We start from the raw sequence: 21423 nt of genomic DNA, 5'->3' as shown, positions 1-21423 counted from the left end.
GGGCCGGCCGCCTCCCGCCTCCCGCGCGCGTGAGCCGCGTCCCGTCCGTCCCGTCCCGCCCTTCGCCCTCCCCTCCTCCTTCTCCTTCTCCTCTTCGTCTGCCTCCGCTTCCCGCTCCCGCCCTCCCATGTGGTGCCTCAGCACCGGCAGCGCTTCGGGTGAGCAGCGGGTGACCTTCGCGAGCCGGGCCGGGGGAGCGGCGGGGGCGGTGCCGCGGGGGGCAGGAGCTGCCGGAGCCGCTCTCCCCTCACGGCGATGCCCGGCACGGGGGAGGTGGGGTCGCGGCGGCTGTGTCCTGCCTCCTGCCGCCCCTTCCCGCGGGTCCCGGGGGATAGAGGTGGCAGAGATTTGGGAGCGGGGGTCGCAGCTGCCCCTTGGAGTGCGGGGGGCTGCTCGCAGCCCTGCTTTAGGCCCCGTTGTTTGTCCGTCCCGTTCTGTGGAGTTGCTGTGGGGCTTATGTCTGTCTTGGCGTGACTTCTGTGTGATCTCATTGATTTCTAAGCAGTAATTTCTTCTGTAAGAAAAGGGCCTAGCGTTAACTGTAAGAGAGGTTTTTTAAAATAGAGAGAGAGGGTAGGGAAGCTGACAGCTCCGCCTTCTCAAACAGCCTCCCTGGTTTTTTCAGGTTGGCTGCTGGGAGGGAGCATTTTCACACAAGGCCCACAGTGTAGTTTCTATCCTATACATGGATGTGAAGTCCTCGTGTACTTTCCAGGGCTGATTTTCTTGTAACTGAAGCTTTTTGCACGGATAAAAAGCAATATACCTTTTATATATTGGATTTTGGATTAATTTATGTGTCTGTTTCTATGTTTCTTCTTAGCATGCTTTGTATCTGCTGCAGTTTCCATTCACAGATCACGTTATGTAAAGTTTTCTGTGTTAACAATATATTCATTCAAGATGCGTGACACAGATCCTGTCTCTTGGGCCACACAGCTCCACAGCATCGTTATCAGGTCACTGCTTCCAGCTGACCAGTGTCACAGTGGGATCGGGATGTGGCATGTGTGCTGTTTCAGAATGAAACAGCCTTTCCTGATTCTCTCATTCATTTCAAATCCTGACTGCTGAAATACTCCTGTTAATGTGAAATTATAAAACTTCAGCTTCCAGCAGTTGGATTTGCCTTTCCTGGCAGTAAAAGTGTTTGTAATTGTCTTGCCTTGTAGGCATGGATGGGCAGTGACTGGAGCATGTCCTGCCCTTTTGTTATATATATACACATATATACAGTAGGGGCCATCCTCCCAAACTTTTTATCTCAGTGATATTTCTGAAAAGTTCTGTGCATCATACTTCACATACTAGGAATATTTTTAAATTTTTTTTAGTGCTTCCTATACTCTTTCCAGTAGTGCTTTTATCTTGATTCTGATTAATTGAAGTATCTCAAGTTACTTCAGAGTCTCCATTCCATCAATGAAGCTGAAGAGAGGATGAGAGAATGCTTTTGCCTCAATCGATATTTCATTTAAATATAATGTACTTGCCTAGAAAGTTGTTTTGGCACTCCCTTGGTGCAGCAGAGAGCTTTCAGGCCAGACTTTGGACTCAAAGCAAAATCTCCACCTTCATGTTTTTAAAACAAAGTGTCCCCCCTATGACTTTTTGCTAATTTCACATATTTATTTTTACCCTGTAGTTATTGAGCCTAGACCCATTGTGGCTTTCTAGCATGCTTGTTCTAAAATTCAAGTGCCTATAATTTCTCTTCTGATGTTTATTTATTCTAGGTGCTCTCTAGAAAGAGAGTTCTCTTTTTTTTTTCCTGTATATGGATTTGTAAATGTTGGCTTTCTAGAAGTGCAGAGGAATGTTTTTGTTAATCTGATATCAATTTTGACTTGTTTTAATCAAACAAGTTTATTTTTAAAAATGACCATATTGGAGTGTGGCAGAACACGTGCTTTTGGATGAAAATAAAATTTCAAAAAACCCATAAATTAAATTACACTACTTTGGAGTGTGACGAGATTATTGAGTACATTTAGTGTGGAGGGATCTGGAAATACTAGAAAATGTCTGGAGTAAACTCACTAACCAAGTGTTTGATTATTTAATCTGTTATTTTCTTAGGTGTACACAGATCCTGGACTTTAATTGAGTAACCTGTATCCTGCTGACCAAGAAACCAGATTTAAATTTTTGGTTTTAGTAGTGTTTTTTTTTCCCCTTCCTCGTTGGAAGAGCTCATCAGTGGCTCCCTGTTCATGTCAGTAAGTATCGCTTTGAAAATAATACTCAGCTTGCCTAAAATCTCATTAGGTTTAGCTCTTGTTTGAGCTGGTGTATTTGTTGAAAGAGTAATTATCCTGGCAGGGATTTTGAGGGTGTGATTTATTCCCAGAAAGGAATGGGAGGAGCATCAGTTTGAAAACTGTAAGAAATATTGGAAAGAAACAGATAAAATAAGGTAAACATATATAGGATGTATGTTTACCACACCAAGGAAGGCAAGATTACAAAAATGAGCTTTCTCTGCAGCAGTGACTGGAGTTAGATTCTTTACCTCCTTCTCTCCCTCACTCCTTCCTCTTTTTCTCTATCTCCTTCTCTCCACTAAGAAGATGAAGAGATGAAGTCTTCTAGTGGTTTAAACCCAGCCATTGTTTCAAGCTCCCATTCCGAGATGTGTTTATGACAGCCCACATTGGCTGAAGAGTTTGGCCATCGTAGCTCTACTGAGAGGACAGAGATCGGTGCTACTCTTTGCTCAAGTACAGTGCAGTTAGGACTGGTTGAAGATGTAGTTTTAAAAAGTAGTTTTGATGTACTCCTAGTGTGCCTCTTTAGCTGGCTTGTCAGCAGTGGTGAAATGAATATCTGATTTTAATCAGCATTTTAAATTCCTACATTTTGTATCAACTGCCTTTATATTTTGTTCAAAATGAAAAGAGTTGACCTGAATATCAAGATAATTTTCTTGGAATACATTAGATGGCTTTTCCTTGATGCAGAAACCAGAATAAGAAACCACTTTGTGTTACAATCAATGAACTTGCCACTCATGTAGACTTTAACTGCATTGTTTTTACCTCTGCTTTTTCCCTTAGATGACAGTGTGCTGCTAATGGGTGTAAGTAAATTAGATGTCTTGTACCGAAAACTTCTCCTCACTAAACTTTTCATCAGAGGATGGGGAAAACCAGAGGATCTGAAAAGGTGACTTGTTAAAAAGTAACTGCATAAATTATATGTTGCATTACAAGAAAATAACCCAACCCTTAAAGTAGCAACAGTAATTGCTATCCTGTATTTAAAATACCAAAAGGGTTTAAGTTGGTTCTGTTTCAGAAATCATGTGTTTCTATACCAAGGATAGAAAGATGGATTTAAAAGAAGCCTTAAAGGGATTTGGAATTTTTTTCCTTTTTAAAGAGGTTCTTCTTGAGGGAATGTCTATGGGTACAACTATATTTTTACTTATGTTTATCTGATTACATACTTGAAACAGCATCTCTGGAGTGTTTTCAAAAAAAAAAAAAACTTGATGAAATTCTGCAGCAGAATAAACCGTTAAAGTGGTCCTTGCTATAAGTCTGTAACTTCCCAATTAGTTTTAAAAGTGTAAGATTTAATCAGAAGTTTCTGTCACAGCCCAAAGTTGTAAACTTTCTTTTTAGTTGTCTTTAAAATAAGAAAAAATGGAAGAACCTCTTAATTTTTAAGCATTTGATTATTTTTGTTAATTACTATTGAGATTAACACCTTGAGGTTGAGCACTTGTATTTCTTAAGTATAAAAATGAAGTGACAATATATATATATATTCTGCATTGTGGAGTATTTGAATAGGAAATTATAAATCTGCATTTATTAAGTTCACTCTTATGTATATGAAAATGAATAAAGACTTTTGAAAGCTACTGAAATAAAATTTTGTGCACTGGATAGCAGTGGAGTATTATGGGAGCTTGGTTTTGTTTTTTTTTTTAAGTCCACGTCCAAGATCTGATCTGGAAATGCTTTGTGTGTCTGTCTTCATTTGACATTTCTTTTAAGTAGCAGACTTTCCTGCAAAATGGGAATGTTGACTTTGATTGGAATAACCAAAACCAGTGGGGTTTGTTTTGACTACAGTGTTTCTGTATTCTCTTCCATGTGTGTATCCAAAATGGGATACTTTAATGTTATCAAAACCCTGTCTTTTAAAGACCTTTGGGTTCTTGGTGAGACACAGGGAAGTTTCAGTGCCCCATCTCCATCTCCCTGCAGTCCAAGTGTTGTCTCTATACAGGGAGCCTCTGGCTGATGCTGCTGCTCCCCAGTGCAAGGCTTGCCTGGGCTCTGGAGGGTGATCACACCCACACCAAATGGCAATTTGCTGGTGGTAACACTGATATCAGCTACAGTTCCTCCTTCTTCATTCAGGGGAAAAACCCTCTCCCAGCAGATCAAAGAGGGGGGGAAGCAGGAGGCAAGCTTGCTGGTCTGCAGAGGTGAAGAAAGTTTTCTTCTATGTGTTGCCCCTGACTGGGATAAAGATGAGCTCTTTCCCAGCAGCTTGGCTTGACCTAGATGAAGAAGGAAGAATGCTACCTCCTCTTGACTTCTCACACTGCCTTGTGGGAGGAGGGGTTTTATTTTCACTTGTTAACTCATCACTGTGATCATTATTCAATCTTAGATAAGATTGAAGGACAGACTGCCTAATCTGAAATTTTGTGTGCACACCCTTGATGTGATGAATGGTAATATCCTAACTCTTTGTCCTCAACTCATTAGGAAGGGTTGAAATTCCTCAGTAGAGGCAAGATTTAGCCTTCAGTATGCACCTAACTAAAAAAAAAAGACATAAATGCAATATTTTTAGAAGTTTTATTGTCAAACAAAACATCTCTTTAGCTTACCCTCCACACTTGCATCTCACATCTTTACCCTTGCTTCCTCAGAAATACCTAATGCACTTGCTGTTTTCTATAAGAAAAGCAAAGGTTATTAAGTAGAGCTATTTTTTGTGTGCTGATAAACCGGATTATCTATCCATTCTTTGGTTTTTCTGTGGTGTTGGGTAGGTGAACAGATCATTCCTCTGTACTTTTCACTCAAAACTGTTCTAGCATGCCAGGTCAAGTGTGTATTTATGAGCATAGGAATGAGCAAGTTGTAGAGTATTTAAGGTTGAAGGAGCCAACGTGAGGGCATCAAGTCAAAATCCCTGTTCAAAACAAAGCCGACTTCTTAGTTTCTTCAAGTTGCTTGGCACTTCATTCACCTGACAGGCACTTCATACCTTGAGGATGAAGATAATTTATGGTTTCCCTGGGCTGTATTTTCATGTGCTTTACTGTGGAACCAATCTTTCACTTTGCCCCAGAAGGGATTTCTTACACTGCAGCACATGACCGTTGCCTCTTCAGTGTTCATGTCCTTCCATAATCTTGTCCTCTCACTGTATGCCTTTGAGAAGAGTTTTGTTTCATTTACTGTGTGGCTCTGCAGCCCATTTAAGTAGCAGAAGAAAGCAACCAAATTTGTCCCTTGGTTTTTATCTGAGACTTTTTTTTTTACTTGAAAGCATCTTATGGCAGCTACCTACCCCATGGTGGCCTGATTAATCTGTAAATGCAATGCTGACTTCATAACTTTTATTTGTTTGTGGCTTACTTTAGCTCCTGAAATGTTATATAAATATGTCTCTTCTTTTTTTTAGATTAAAAGTTGAATCTTCTCTACTTGTTTCCTTTCAACAGAATATTTGAATTCAGAAAGATTATTGGGAACAGAGAAAAATGTCAGAAGCTTGTTTCAAAAGATTACCCAGTGTTCATTGACAAGGTACTTAAAATCAAGAGGTGATGTGATTTAACTATATTTATTTTCCTAAGGGTATATAAAGGTGAAATGACTTGGTAATTTACACCAGACTACTTTTATAGGCTACTAGAAGAGAATGGAAGGAAATAGAGACTGAAGCAGTGCCTGTACAGATACTGCTTTTTTCTTTTTTTTTTTCCCAGTAGTACAATAGTTGGGCAGTGATATATCAAATGCTACAACTCAAAAAGTGTTCAAAACATAGTTTGTGTTATTGAGTGTATTTAAAATGGGACAGCATTACACCTTTGTTTGATTCCTGTAAAAGATTATGTAATGAAAGCAAAGTTGAAAAAAAGCGTTTTGACCCTGTTTATAGCATGTATTCCTATTTTTAGGATTAGGCCTAAGCTTTGGGGATTTTGAAGCAAATTTTTTATGCTATAACAAATTCTACTTTAAGAGATTTGCTTTCAGAGCAAGTTAAAGACACATAATATTTATTGCTATTGTCCCATTCTTTCTGCAGGTGGAGGGACAATCAGACTGTAAAATCCTTGAGGGGCACTTCATTTCCCCCTTGGCTCATTGTGTCCCAGGTATCCTGCCAGTCGAATCTCTTGTAGCAAGGTAAGAGAATATTTCTGAAATTAGTGGTGCAGAGGAATAATGGCCGATAAGTAGTTTTATTGTGCAACTAATTGAGTGTAATGAAAACAATCTGAAAAATCTTATTCACATGATAGTTCAATCTTTTGAACTAAGCAAAGTATTATTTTTTTTGGTTTGGTGGTTTGTTTGTTTGTGGTTTTTTTTAGTGTAGAAATCATATTGCACAAAGCTGTGGAATACCCTGAGTTTTTTTAATTATTAGTCTGTTTTTTTGCAAATGACAGGGATGTTGGAAATGAAGAACAGTAATTATTGTTTTATATGTAGCAGGTGAAGCTGTTTATATTAAAGCATATTATGTTGTATTTGAAGGAGCCATTCCAGCTTTCCATGTCCATTGAATACAAACATTTAGTAAGTGTGATAAGGTAGCAAGCTTACTTTATTGTAGCCAGAGAATCTGGTTCCTTTCTTACTTGGCAACAAGCAAAGATTAAAAAACCGCATTCTTAAAGGAAGCTGGGGGTTCCCTAACAGTGCTGGTTTCACACTAACACTTCTTTGCAGATGAGGAGTGGGTTTGCAAATGGAGCATCATTTCTGTTTGCTTTTAGTTTGGAGCTGAACTGTTATGATGAATTTTTTTTCCCAGACTTTGTTTAATAACATAAACATAAAAGTTGAGTTTAAACATAAACGTTGGGTTGATACTGACATTGTAAATTTTGTCAGAAATACTGGTTGGTGGTTTTATATATGTGCTTAAGCATGTAATGTTAAGGAATGTGAGAAAAGGTTTAATTCAGTAAATCAATTCTGTTCCACCTTTACTGGTTAGGGAATGAAACTGTTAACATTATCAGATTAATTAGTGCCATACTGAACAATGCAATATGCTCATTGTTTCCTTATCTCTGTTCTCTTGTGCTTTGTAGCCAAGTTATGGTAATTGTTACTTTGGCCAGTATTGTGACAGTTTGAAAAGCTGTACAGATTTACCTCAAGATGGTGTAAATGTATTTCCTGAGGTTTAACAGCCTTGCAGGTAACAGTGCTCCATCTTGTGGGGAAAATAGTGTGGCTCAGAAGGGATTTTTTTGTTCAGTAGTTGAAACTGTAGCAGCAGAAGACATTAATTGATTGATGTTGAGTGTATAGAATAATTTCATGGTTTGTATGCTGGGGTTTTGATTTTTTTTTTATTTATTACTCATCTTAATCTTCAATTTCAGCTGTTGTGCCTTCTGGAGAAAAATAGCAATGATGCCTAGGAGAGCTGGACATGCTTGTTTAGGCTGCTCTTTATCTGAAGTTGCATTTCTCCACTCTGCAAAGTTTAAATTGTGATGATGAGGTAGTAGTCTTTTTTAGGAACATGATCTTTCATCTTGGCTCCTTTTCTTGTTTGGCCTGTCTTCTGTCCTACTTTCAGATTCCTTTGTTTGCTGAATGTGTTATGAAAAATGATGTTGCTGAATTGCTGGCAATTTGCCTGCGTGGGTTACAAATACTTATGTTGTTTTGGTTTTGCTTTTTAATTAATTTCTCTTGATGCAGCTTGTTAATAGATATTCTTACTCTGTTAAAATAGATGCTTTTCCTCACAGATTTCAGTTCATCATACCCAGAAGATGGAATGGCAAGCACAGACCTGTGTGCATTCATTTAGCAGGCACTGGAGACCATGTGAGTGTGTAAAATGTAAAATTGATTGTTACTGAGAAACTCAATCATAAATTTTCCCTCATCTGTATTGTTTGTACATCTTGTCTTTAGCACTTCTGGAGGAGACGCACATTAATGGCACGGCCAATGATTAAAGAAGCCTGTATGGCTTCCCTGTTGCTAGAAAATCCTTACTATATCCTTTTGTGGAAAACACAGTAGTTATTCCTAACGTCCTCTCTGGAAGCTAGAAGAGTTACCACACTTGTAAAACACCAACTTTTTGGTACCCAGTGGGTAGAAGCAAAGAAAGTATGGCCATTATGTGAAGCACAATTCTATTGTGCTTCAGATTAATTTCTGAGAAACTAGCTGTTACCACTTCAGATTTGGGTGAGTTTTTTTAAAAAACAGTAAAGTTTTGTTCTGTCATCTTGTATAACAGTATTAGTCTGTTTCATTAAGTTACACTTTTTTCCTACCCATATATCTGACAGTAAAGTGTTGCAAACTGCATCATTGAAATAGATTGAATTTAATGTAGTGACATTAAACAGTGGGAGTTTAAATTCTAAATTTCAATTAATTCATGCTATGTATGCATATTATTTATTTTATCTACTTTTTTTTTTTAATTACCAATTTTGATAAAGCCTTTTTTACTTTCTTTAACTGGAGTCTTTTACATGGCTGTAGAAAACCTAAGGATCAATTGTAAGTATTCCTGTTACATTTATGGATACTGTGTTTTTAAAATACTGCTTTTCTTCTCTTTTGAGCCAAAATTTGCTTAAACTTTGATAGCTTATTAAGAAAAAAACATTTCAAAAACCACTTGTAACCTGCCAATGTGAAATTGTTTGCTGTTTGCTAAACTGCTTTGGTGTTGTGTTAGGAGATCTCAGGGATGGGGAAAGTTTGCACAAGATGAACTTGCAGTATGAGTGAGATGCAAACATCTTGTGTGAGTACAAGCCAGGGCCATTTTATTTCCTGACTCACGACTGCAGTACAAGTGCTGCTGTTAGATTTCAGTCAGCTCTGAATAATCTTTGCTCAGATAGCATATTTCCATTTTAATTTATATAAATTATAATTGCTAGGATTTTGCTTTTCCAAGATCTTTTAGAGATTTACAGGCATATGAATAAATCTGGTGTTGATCGGTTGTTAATCAGGACCCTATGCAATATTCAGTATTTTACAGGATTTGTTTTTTCAGACAGTTTCTTAAATTAGAATTTGGAAGCCTAATTAGACAGTCTTGGTTTTTTTACTTTTTACATTTTCCAAACCACAGACCTTTTATCAAAATTTAACAGGACATGTGTCTGAGGCAAAGCTTTGTCTCCCAATATTTCTGAAAGTCCAAATATGAGTTGGTGTTTTAATCCTTTTTGATCCTAACAGACATTTAACATGACTAGAAGACACAGAGAAGGTGTTTTTTGTAAGGTTATAGGAAAATGACAGGAGAAAGCGTGTGCTGGAATACATCCATTGGTAGGTTATTTTCCAATTACGGAGAATCTGAAGCAGAAGAATAAATTAAATAACTGTGTTCTCAGTTGTGCAGTGTGTCAGTGTTTCAAAGGGGGTGGTGCTCAGTCTAATGCCCCGATAGGTGATTGTCACTATCCAATGCAGGGTTACACAGCACCAGTGTAACAGCTGACAGTGTTCAATAAATACAGCAGCTGCAGAGGGCTGAGGAATCTCACTAAGCTGTAGGAAAGAATTGCATTAGGCTGTTAATGCTGCTGTGCAGCAGCTATGTTCATTTCTGTGTGACTTCACAGTGAGCTTTGTCCTTGTGCTTCAGAGTGTCGCAAATGTGACACTGGCATGCTGGCAGGAGAGGCCAGGAGCCCTTTTTAACCTGGCTGTGGTCCTGAAAATAGTCAGCCCCCCTCCCCAAGTTAGAGGTCTATTATTTTTAGAGTCCCTCTGACGGCTCAACCAAATAGATTTCTACTTGTTTTGTGTCTTCTGTGTTTTAGTGCTTTGCAGTACACTGCCTGAATTTCTCAATATTGTGACAAACTTCCCACTTTACAGTTTCAGTCTTACAGTGACACTGATGAGTGCTTCCAAAGCTGACATACTGATTGCTCTTCAAATGTTGTGTGCAATTTTTCAATGATGTAAAACAGGTAAATAAGAAAAAAAAAAACAAAACTTGTTTCTGCAAACGAGATAGTGTATGCCTAGGACTGTATCACTTTGATTCTATTTTTAAAATATCTGTTACAACTTTACAGGACAGAATATTGCTTACTAATGAGATGCTAATGTTGGTAAATGTTTCCAAAAGACCAAGCTGTCAGTGATATTACATTACAGGCATAGGCAGGTGTCTATTTCTAGTCCTCATGTGGACAAAAAATTACAAGTGCCAGAAAATATGGGCTTTTTTTTTCCTCCTGTTGAATCAACAGGAGTTCAGCTCCAAAATTCTCTGGGATTGTGCTGAAGCTGTGTATAAAAGTATGTATAGAATGATAAGAACTGTCAGAGTCTAATCTTAGAAAATAAACCCTCTATTTTCCTTTTCTGGGGAGAAAAGACGGTCATGTTTAAAAAATGTCTCGGACCTGTTTGTGATGGGAGGAGCTCTAATTCTAGAATCGGCAGCTCTTTTGCACTGGCTAGAGAGAGAAGGCTATGGACCACTAGGGATGACTGGAATATCCATGGGAGGACATGTAAGCTTTTATATCTCCTGTTCAGTAATTTTTTTTTTAACTTCTCATTTGATCATGTAGCATACGGAAATAATTTGTTTTATAGTGTTGATCTCAGAAGTGCTTTAAAATAAACACTTGGAGTCATGAGAAACAAATTGTTGGCAATTCTCCTGTTCTGTGGTGCTGAATTAGTATAATCCTTAATATGTACTGACAAATCATAGAGCCCTTTGTCAGCCATCTCCCAGCAGGCTTAATAAGAATATAAACTTACACATAATTGGTTTTTTTTCCACAAGGGTGGGGGGAGGAAATGTTTGCTGAAAGAAAGTCTGCACTGATTGATTGCTAATTCTCCCTCTATTCCTCCTTTCTCCTTGCTTAAACCTTTGTGTTTTAATGTATTGTGTGAAATACCCTCTCTTTGTATGCATGTTGTAATTGTGGTGACTTTTTGGTGTCAGTGATCATTGGGACTGATCAGAGATTCCGTGGTGAGGTGCATAACATTTTCTGTGTGACACTGTGCATGCTCAGACTAAACCAGCGGAGTATCACTAAGGTGCTTGGAAGACTAATATACAGTTAAAATGTTACTGCTTGTGTCTGTGCAGATTATCGCAGCTCTGTGAGGCACAGATGCAAAGCTTACATAAACAACACACCTTTCTTTGTTTGTTAGGAGCTCAGTAAATAATGTTGGTAATGGTAGTGTTTCCCAAAAGGAAAATATTCGCCTAAAGCACAGTTTTATAACTGTAAATGTCATAAATGTACAGAGAACCTTTGGTTTACATCAACATCACCCTGCTGAATGAGAAACTTCTATGAAATAAGTGATATTTTATATTGATCCTCTGTAGAGTGTGTTTTACAATGGAAGCTTGTGTGCATTGATTCTGTTCTACTAAAGGGGAGAGATTTCTACTGTTCGAGAGAATCAGAACATAGATGTGTGGTGTTCTTGTAACTTTTTATAAATTAAAATAATACAAATAGAATTATAGTTCAGTTGCATAAATCCACTTATTGGACCATCTAGAACAGACACAAGGTGTTTCATATTAATAAAATAAAATTTGTCAAGAACATATAATATGGGGAACTTCTGTACATTGAACTTACTTGCTCTGGCTTTTTCTGGGATAAACAGAATAGTCACAAAAATATGTTCTGAGAACGAATGCAAAAGTAATAATTCAAACTTAAAGGACAGAAAAAGGGTATGCTTAACATGTTGAATTAATTCTCCTTCAAATTTTGTTTCCTGTGTACAAATTTCGAAGGTATAGAATTTTAAATAGTCTTTCTCATAGATTGCCTTTGTTTTGCCTTGAGATAAACTTGCAAGAGCTTGGTGGGAAAGTTTTATAGAAGTTTTTTTATGGTTTCAAACAACTAATAGCTTGTATTAGTTTTTATAATTATAACTAATGGATTATAAATATAATTAATTGAATATTAATTGTAATAAATGGAATATTTAGTAAATATTCTATTGGGAATTCTTATAACCAAATCACATTCAGCCTTGAAATGAGTCCTTTCCAGAGCAACGTTTATATTTTAAAATATCGCTGGAGACTAGGTAGTAACTTCTAAATAGGTGAAAGTATATCCAGCTGCCACAGTCCTTAACTTTTTGGCACCATGTATTTCATAAATACCATGTAAACAGAGAAATTGAAGATGAGAGAGTTCTTTTTACCATATTGCGAACTCAGTATTAAAATATGTAATAAAATGTGCCTTTGTGATTTTAGATGGCTTCACTGGCAGTGACAAACTGGCCTAAACCATTGCCATTGATTCCATGTCTTTCCTGGTCAACAGCCTCTGCAGTCTTCACTACGGTAATTAACAAATTATAAAATACATTTTTTGTTAATATGTTAGATTATGATCAGAAATGTTAATTAAAATATTTGGGCTGGCCACAAGGGAAGTGGGCTTCCATGTCCTGTGTTAAAATATGTGCTTGTGTCTTGATTGCAATAATTCTGAGGGCTCTCTGGGAACAGAATTCCACTTAAAAAAATCAGGACAGGAGCAGGTCAATTTCCCACATGTATCATTATTTTAGAAAGACCTCTGGGTTTTACTTGTGTACTGAATGCTTTTATCATCTCAGGGTGTGCTGAGTAAGGCAGTGAACTGGAGAGAGCTGGAGAAACAATATTTCACACAAACTGTGTATGAAGAAGAAATCATTCAAATGCTTGAATATTGTGGAGTAAGTATGACTTATTTTACTCTGCTATTAATATTTACACATGCAAGTGTAGCAAATAATCCAACTTAATTTTACTTCTTCTCAAAGTAGACAATTGTAAGTTGGAACTTACTGACATGTTGTTTCTTTATGCTTTGATAAATTTAGTCTTTGAAGGAAAAACCTGAGAAACAAACATAATATTTAGGTTGTATAATGAGTTTAAAGTGTAGCCCTTGCTACAAGTTTTTCCTTTGATCACACTTAGTGTAATCTACAACATAAAATGTATTCTATCAAAATTCTGATAAATGCCTTTTTTTTTTCCCCTAAGATTCTTTTCTCATAGTTCTTTTTCTAATACCTCACATCAGGAGAAGATGAGCTGGGGTGCAGATAGTTATTACTTGGGCACTTGCCATTACACTCCAGCAACACTGATGGAGAAGACAAAATGAAAAGAAAGATTTTTTTAAGATGTTCAGCTTGTGTCTCCCTAGTATTTAGAGACTGTCAATTTTTCAGCCTTAAACATAACATTAGACCTGGTTGCATATGTTAATTTTTCTATTATTATTAGGTCATTTGAGCTTAAATTGCTGTAATTACAAATTCAGAGTTTAATATAGAAAGAAAAACAATTGTTTGTATCACAAGCTTCTGTATATGTAAGTACCCCCTGCATTTTTTAAACTGACAGAAATGTAGAATAATTTACTAAGATCAGGATTTAATTGAATGACCTACGTGCTGAAAACAGGAGTGATAAGTGCTAGTACTGTCTTTTTTAAAATTTTTAAATTTTTTTTTTAATTTATGAGTTCATCTTAAAAATAAAATAAACCAACTGGTTGAAAGGAGAAACCCTTAATTGTTGTCTTTGTTTAGACGGATTCTTTCAAGATGGGACAAGACTTTGTGAAGAACTTCCCTGACGATGTGGACAGTCTGGCGGACATGGACATGGCTTCCAGAATATTCAGCTTTGAGTCCTTGAATGATACTGTATCTAAAGAATCTGTTCACAACTTTGCCACAAATAGAAGTGCTCTAAGTGCCTCCTCAGAAAGACTCTTAATGCAAGATGCTCCTAAAATGCAGTGCATAAATCAAACCTTTTCCACCAGTAGCACTAGCAATAAAGACTTAAGCAGCCCACAGGGACACAGGATAAATACAAGAAGGAGTGATACTTTGCAGAGAGAATCCTTAATGTTCATGAAGGGAGTAATGGATGAATGTACCCATGTAGCTAACTTCCCAGGTATGTATCTCTTCGTTTCAATGTGCATGTTGGAAAGTTGAATAAAATACAGTGGGGGGAAAGGAATTTTCTTCATTCTCCAAGTGTAAACCTGCTGGCATCTTTGCTGAAGTATGGAAATATTGTGAGTATTATTCTGTAGTGTCTATTTACTACTCCATTTCCTAGTTGTTTTTCTGTTTCTTCTTGATGACCAACTAATGAGAAAGTTAATTAAAAATTTTCCTCTCAGTATCTTTGCCCATTTTTCTCCTCTTCCTTGCAGTGGCTTTTTTCAGATATGAGTTAATGCAAATTAGTATTATCTAAAGGAAGAAAAACACCTGTGTGATGTGAGTAATACCTAGGTGTAATTGATCTTAATTAATCTTCTAATAAGGTTTTTCAAGCAGAAATCTCATACTGACTTCAGATAGAAAGTAGCCTGCATAGCTGAGCCCCAAGCTTGAATGATATTGCCAGTAAGAACATTTTGGGGGTCTTTCTGGACTGGTGCAGGCTGGTAAATAGTTTCCCAGGACAGGCATAGCATACAGGGGGAGCTGTAGTCCAGCATTCCTTGGCGTTCAGGGCAAACTCTTTCCAGCAATGCTAACAAGTGATTGCTTCCTAGAGCCGCCTTAAAAGGTTCTGCTGGAGTGGGGGCTCGGAATTCCTTTTGTGGCAGTTCGTGGTTTGGCTGTGCATGAACCTGCTGAAAGCATCTCCTGCAACACGCTTTGACTTCAGACAGAGTTGTCTTTTAGTGTCAAAGCTTTCTTGGTACTGAGCTCCTGTGCCACCTCATTTCTTAATCCTGGCATTCTGTGCTCCATTGGTGCAAGCGTTTAGATTTAAATAAATGTTAAAAATAAATAAAAGGAAACATACAATATAAGGAACCTACACTTTTGTAGATTCACTGCTAGCCAGAGATGTCTTGTGATGTATACCAGTGAAGTGCTTTCCCTGAAGCTTTTAAGTTGCTTCAGTAGACAGAAAAAGCCCTGTAAGTTTTATTCCATGTGCAGATGTTCTTATTTATCTAGATTATTACCCAGGTATAGCTTAGCTAAGCATTGACCTTTCTTGGAACTTAAGAGGATTTGTGACCCTGATGCACTTGTCAAAGAGATGGTGTCCATTGTGTCAATTGTCTACCAGGTTTTGTCATTCTGTGAGACTTTGCATCTCCTGCCAGGGCATCCTTGGAGTGAGGCCAGACAAGAGCTTCAGAAAATCTGCCTAATACTCAGATTTCATGGAAAACTGAATGGCAGACTTGAATTTATCTTAGCATTGCATATTCTCTATATATGATTTACTATATAGAAGAAGGAAAGGTTTAAATTATTTATGACACCCCACTGCCAGACATCTTGGCTGGTCACCCTTTATCATATCACATATTTTCTTTTTGAAGGGAGAAATGTTCTCTGTTCAACATAATTTTGGTGTTATTTTTCTCAACATCATACTGGTGTTATTCCTGTTAGTAATCTGATTGGTGCAGTTCTGCTTATGAGTAATAAATATGTATAACAATATGTTGGGGTTTTTATGTTGCAAATAAACCATGTAGGAAACAGAAAAGAAAATTAACATAGGCTGTGCTTTCTGACCTCTTGGATGAAAAGCTGTATTTTTTCCTCCCTGAGGGGAAAAAAATATATGAAACTTCTACTCTCCTGAATTTAATAGGATTTTTTTTGCCAATAAAATTGGATCTCAAGGAATTGGCATGAATGCTATAGAGTTTTGTTGATAAGAGGAAAGAGAATTCTCCTGTCAACTTCACAAGTCTTTGAGGAATTTCTGCTCTAGGGGTGGGAAGGGTAAGGGCTAGTTTGTTTTTCCACTGTTGGCCTCACCCCTGTAACATCAAAAATCAGATAAATTTTGCTGGAGACTTTATAACGTGATTTTATTAAAGCTTGAAATAATTTAATTTTTTATGAAACTAACATTTTGACAACAGAAATCTCAGCTGTTGTGTTTGTATTTCTTACAACAGATTAATTCAGTTGTGCTTTTTTCTCCTTTAGTTCCAGTTGACCCAAGTTTAATCATAGTAGTACAAGCCAAGGAAGATGCCTACATTCCACGCACTGGCGTACGCAGCCTGCAGGAGATCTGGCCGGGGTGTGAAATCAGGTATCTGGATGGAGGTCATGTCAGTGCCTACCTCTTTAAACAAGGACTCTTCAGGTAAGGTGAACAGAAAGGTTTAAAATTAAACTTTAGATTTAATCAAAATTAAATAAGTAGTATTTACATGAATTCATGCCTTAGTAATATCAGGTGTTGATTTTCTAAAGACAGTTATGTAAATCAGTTATATGAGTGCACTTCTGTAGTTTTCAAAAAGTTAAATACTTGTGCTGGTAGTTTTAAAATACAAGGAATTAGGAAGACTAAATGCATCATTTAGGAAGTCTAAGCAACAACAAAAAAGAATAGCATTATATTGGGTCAATGTATGCTAACCAGTAGTTTGCTGCTATTTAAAACTTCAGCCTTACTTTTGTGGCAGTTGCTCAAAATTTTCAAGCTGTGCATGCCTCTGATGTATTTGAATAGAAAACTCCTAATCTGTCTACATTTCCACTCGCATTACAGTTGGAAAATAGTCCCACTCATTCCTGAAACACAAATATATTACTAGATTGAAGTGAGGGATCCCAGAAATAAAAGAAGGAGAAAATATCACCTGATACCACATTTTTATTGAACACGGTCTTGAAATTGATAGCTTTGTAGATATATTTGTAAATATATGGAAAAATGCCACTTATATCTGCCTTTTCCCAAATAATACAAATTCTCTTCTCTTTTCCTTTTTTCAGACAAGCAATTTATGACGCATTTGACCGCTTCCTCCAGAAATACACCATGTGATCTTTCTAATGCATTCAAACTGATCTCATTTGTAATTCAGCTTACTGGAACTCATGTTTGGAAAACAAGCCTCTTGTAGTGTTGAGCAGATGGTCACTGACTGTTGTAGGTAACAATTACCAGAAGTGATAAAGTACCAGCATTGCTTTCATTTCAACCCAGTGCCATTCTGACACAGCTGCTTCGGCGTTACCTATGAAAAAACAACAACAGCTTTTGTCAGTGCATGAGTGGTTCATGTACTTCATGTCTAATCAGATGGTGTGTTCCTTAAGTTCTGAATAAATTCTGAATCATGTGTCAGTAGAAAACAGATCAATCATGTATTGGAAGAATGTAAAATGTACTGTGGAGCTAAGCTGCTCTCTTGTGTTTGGTGTAGTTTTGGTTTGTTCCAGATACCTCGGTTACCTCTTGCTTCCTCATGGCCTTGCTGTTCCTTTTGTGTTGTACTGTGGCTTTGCCAGCACTCAGCCTCTTATGTTTGTCACTGCTTTTGTCTTCAATTAGGAATTGCAAATGAGCCTTAGCAGAGGGCTCAGCGCCACATCTTGGAAAGAGAGACTTTGACAATGTAAGGAAAAGTGAGAGAGAGATGTTTTCATTCAGTATGTCTGTGAAGTTTTCCTTCCACTAAATTAAACCATGCCATTACAGAAGGATCATGTAGCAATTCATCAACCAGGTTCACAAAACTGGAATAAGTGAAAATCAAGTGTCTGGTAATTAATTGTTTACATTAATTCAGTTGGATAACATAAGTTTCCAGATTTATTTTCTTTTTTTGGATTGATAGATGAAATAGAAATATGATTTTACTTTCTAAGCACTGGCTGATTCTAAGCAGTTAAATTGACAGCAGATTATATGGTGCTATAAAGACCTGTTGGAAATACTTCAACAGATGTCCTTTCTAAAGTGCACTCAATGCTGATATGCAAAATACACTTGCACTGTATAATTTAAAAGATACATGAGACTAAAGGTTATTGAAATAGTTAAGTTTGCTCCTTATTTTTCAACACTTGTCTTTTTTAATTGGATGGAAAATAAAGTAACTTGGATTTTGAGCACATTTTAGAAAATCCAAAGTCTGTTGTTTCCTCTTTTGGGATCAAAAATGCCAACAAATTACAGCAGAATAAAAGGTTGTCATGTACCAACTGTGTGGGTATCTCTCCTTTTTTTTTTTTTTTTTTTGTTGTAATCTCCTGTAACATTCTTTCAAAATTGATCTGCAGAGAATTTTGAAAGTATTTGGTACAGTATTTGGTACAGTCATGACCAGAATTATTCTGAAACAAACATCCAGCCATTTCTCAGGATGTGTGACTTCTGCACCTTTCCAGTCAAGCACTTTTGATCTCCGTGGTTACTGTAAAGGTTTTTAGTGGGCAGAGTATGGAGCAAACAAAGATGAGTTTATATATTCTCTTGGATTTTAGTCAGGTAGACAGGACTAGTAACTGTGAAGAAATCATTGTTCATTTGAAAATCAGGTGTGTTCAGATAAAACTGAAGAGCAACAATTTTAAATAACCAAAATGACGTAACATACAAATTTACTGAAAATGCAGAAGAGGTTCTAGTCTGTTGGAAGTTAAATTGCTTCCTTCAGGTGGTTTTTCATAATTTTTTTTGAGAATGTTGCTTCTGTATATGGGGAGCAACTGTGAAGTGACTAGCACATTTAAACAACAAACATTTGGAGGATTTGAAATTAAATATTAGCAAGCTTACAAATTTAAAATTGAAGTCTTGACTTCAATTTTAAATTGAAGATTCACAGGGTTTACAAGCATTTTCATCAACTAAAAATGCTTTACCACAGCACTGTCTGCTGTTCAGCAGCTTTTGTAGCTCTCACATTTTAAATGTAATTGTGTGCTTTGTGTCCTGCTTCTGTTGCAGCTATGAGAAAGGGAGATAACTGGTGGCAGGGGAAAGGGCTTGAATACATGCAAGAGAGAAAAGACAGATTTTGTAAAGGCCAGGAGTAAGCACAAAAAAAAATCAACTCTGCTACAAAGTATAACATGCCAAAGTAAATATTTTCAAAGCGCACAATACTGGGAATTACACAACTGATGGGAACTCTGCATCCTGAGGTTAGTGTCCTGATGGTATTACTAACAAGGTTTAACTTACCAAAAGGGCACAGAAGGAGGTTTAGGCTAATACCACTCCTGTTGTGAGGGTGTCTTTTGGGACAAATGCCACTCCTGGTTCTGAGAGTGTCTTTTGGGACAAGCAGTGAAAGATTGGCAAGTTTTTCAAATTTGACAAATTTGTCTTTCAAGTCTGACAAATTTCTGACAAGAATAAGGAACTGCACTTTGCTCTGTAACTGAAGTCGTGTTGCCAAATATGAAAGCCCAGTAAGCATTATTTAAGAAATTTCTCAGGTTAGCATAACAAAAAAAAAAAGGAAAAATGAGCTCAGTGGTCTATTTCTGTCAGTTATCAGACATAGGGAGATGGTCTGGGAATGGGGGAATGTTGCTGTGTATGTGTTTTTAACCCTTGGAAAATCAACTTTTTAAATCATATTTTAAGGTTAAATCCTAAGAAAGTATAAATAATCCATTTTGATGTTAAATGAGAATGTGTTTTTAATCCAGGAGTTGCATGAAGAAGTATTGTAACAAGGTTTCCTCTGTATAGCAGGTAAGCTATTCTGTATGTCTTAAATTTATTGTAAAACTGGCCTTGGTAATTTTTTGGTTTTAAATTTTTTCAATAAAAGTCCTAAAAACATTTAGGTGTGAGGGGGTTTTTGTTCTCTCTTGTTAACAGGTGTTCAAAATGCCTTCTACTGTCATCCTTTCTCTTCCTACTAGAGCTGTAGCACGAGGAGAGCAGGTAATCTACAGGACAAGATAAAAGCTTCTCACAACAAACACTGGTGCTGCTTTGATGTTTTTCTACATGCCTAGAAACCTAGTAAAGAAAATAAGCTTTATCAGCTAATTAAGGTATCATTGTGATTCCAGTTTTACACTTGCCAGTGCAGGACACATCTAATAACTGTCAGATGGAGCTTTTTTTTTTTTTTTTCCCATGGCCAATACCCCCCCCCCAACTCAAAAGGAACCACTCAGGATTTTTTTTTTCTTTTTTTTTTTTTTTAGCAAGGATAGATCACTTGAGTTTTATTACTCCAGAAAGTCTGCAGAAAGGAAACACTATATGAAGGAATGGAGTCTTGCTGCTTTTTTCATACTTCCTACTGGAATATCAAATGCCTGTAATTGAGATACTTTCTAAACAGTAGAAGAGTGAAAATCCTTGGATCCTCAGAATACTATTTCTTCTTGATAGCTGCTAACACATTGAGGCAGGTATTTTTTTTTAATTTATCTTAATTGTTTCTGTCTTGTGTTGGTTTTTTTTTAAATGTTGATCTGAATTGCTGTTGGTTGGGCAGGGAAGTTTCTTTATCTCAGACTGTCAGGTTCTCTGCCAGCTTGGCAGTAATGATAAGTTACACAGCATGGAAAGGAGCTTTGGGGTGGTCTGTAACCCTGTCATTCCTCCTGAATTTTTACCCTATACAAGTAAAATGCTGCTGTTCCATGCAATCCTGGAATTTGAAGTGTTCCTTGGTAGGCTTGGATGCTTCCACACAAGATACAGCATGAGCATTAAAACATCAATAAGAATTGCTATTCTCCTGGTTTCATTTGGTGTAAATCAGCCCCTTTTCCAAACGGGAACATTTGAAGTACCGTGTTTCTGAAGGAAATAGAGTTTAGCCAGAGAAGTCTGATTTGCACTACTAGAAAGTAACAAAGAGGATGATACAGGTGGACAAAATGTGAAGGATGAGTCCTAGCAACTGTAACAGTTTTTTATATCCTCTCCATCCCAGTCCGTCCAAAAAAGTCTGCAGGAAGCTCCATCCTACAGAGTTAGCAAAGCAAGTATGGTCAAAGACTTCTCAAGTACCACGTAACTGATCAACTTTAGTGCTTTTTTGCCCCCACGTAATTAGCCCTTAATTAGTTTCCTGTTTTTTCCTGCTCTGTTTAGGTTCCTGAGCTGTAGAAGTCCTGAAGTCCCAGCTGGCCTGGGACTGATCTGCTACTGCTGGTTCCAGAATAATCCTAAAAATGTTTCATTGCCTGAAGGATCAGCTGTGGTGGGAATTGTTTGAGGTTTTGTTGATTTGTGGTGGATTTTTTTTTTTTTTTTTCTGATGAAGGGGTAAAACTCCGCATGATCTCATGAGAGTGGAAAATTACCCCAAACAACACATTTTAGTGCTGCAAAACATAGGAAATTTGTTTATTTGTGACACTAACTCAAAAATATTTGACTAGCTTTATAGAAGCCTGTTTAGGAACT

At 37.1% G+C, this 21423-nt stretch overlaps 1 protein-coding gene across 3 annotated transcripts; it reads left to right on the top strand.

The window, feature by feature from the left end:
* The first annotated feature begins 5 nt into the window (after positions 1-5).
* On the top strand, positions 6-19833 carry ABHD18 (abhydrolase domain containing 18). Of its 3 annotated transcripts, XM_072928771.1 has the most exons (14): positions 6-158; positions 2080-2219; positions 3057-3165; positions 5696-5780; positions 6289-6389; positions 7979-8057; positions 8148-8234; positions 8725-8750; positions 10603-10741; positions 12487-12576; positions 12855-12956; positions 13824-14199; positions 16224-16386; positions 17025-19833. In XM_072928771.1, the coding sequence occupies exons 3-14, from the start codon at positions 3074-3076 to the stop codon at positions 17074-17076; spliced, it is 1392 nt and encodes a 463-aa protein (XP_072784872.1). In that variant the 5' UTR covers positions 6-158; positions 2080-2219; positions 3057-3073; the 3' UTR covers positions 17077-19833. The 3 variants fall into 3 exon arrangements, with proteins under 3 accessions (XP_072784872.1, XP_072784873.1, XP_072784874.1); XM_072928772.1 differs by lacking the exons at positions 6-158; positions 2080-2219; positions 3057-3165; positions 5696-5780; positions 6289-6389 and adding an exon at positions 7604-7725; XM_072928773.1 differs by lacking the exons at positions 6-158; positions 2080-2219; positions 3057-3165; ... (3 more) ...; positions 8148-8234; positions 8725-8750 and adding an exon at positions 8760-10189.
* The last annotated feature ends 1590 nt before the right edge of the window (positions 19834-21423 follow it).

Source organism: Taeniopygia guttata, chromosome 4, assembly GCF_048771995.1.
Source record: "Taeniopygia guttata chromosome 4, bTaeGut7.mat, whole genome shotgun sequence".
NCBI classification, from domain to species: Eukaryota; Metazoa; Chordata; class Aves; order Passeriformes; family Estrildidae; genus Taeniopygia; species Taeniopygia guttata.
This window is presented reverse-complemented; position numbering and strand designations above follow the sequence as displayed.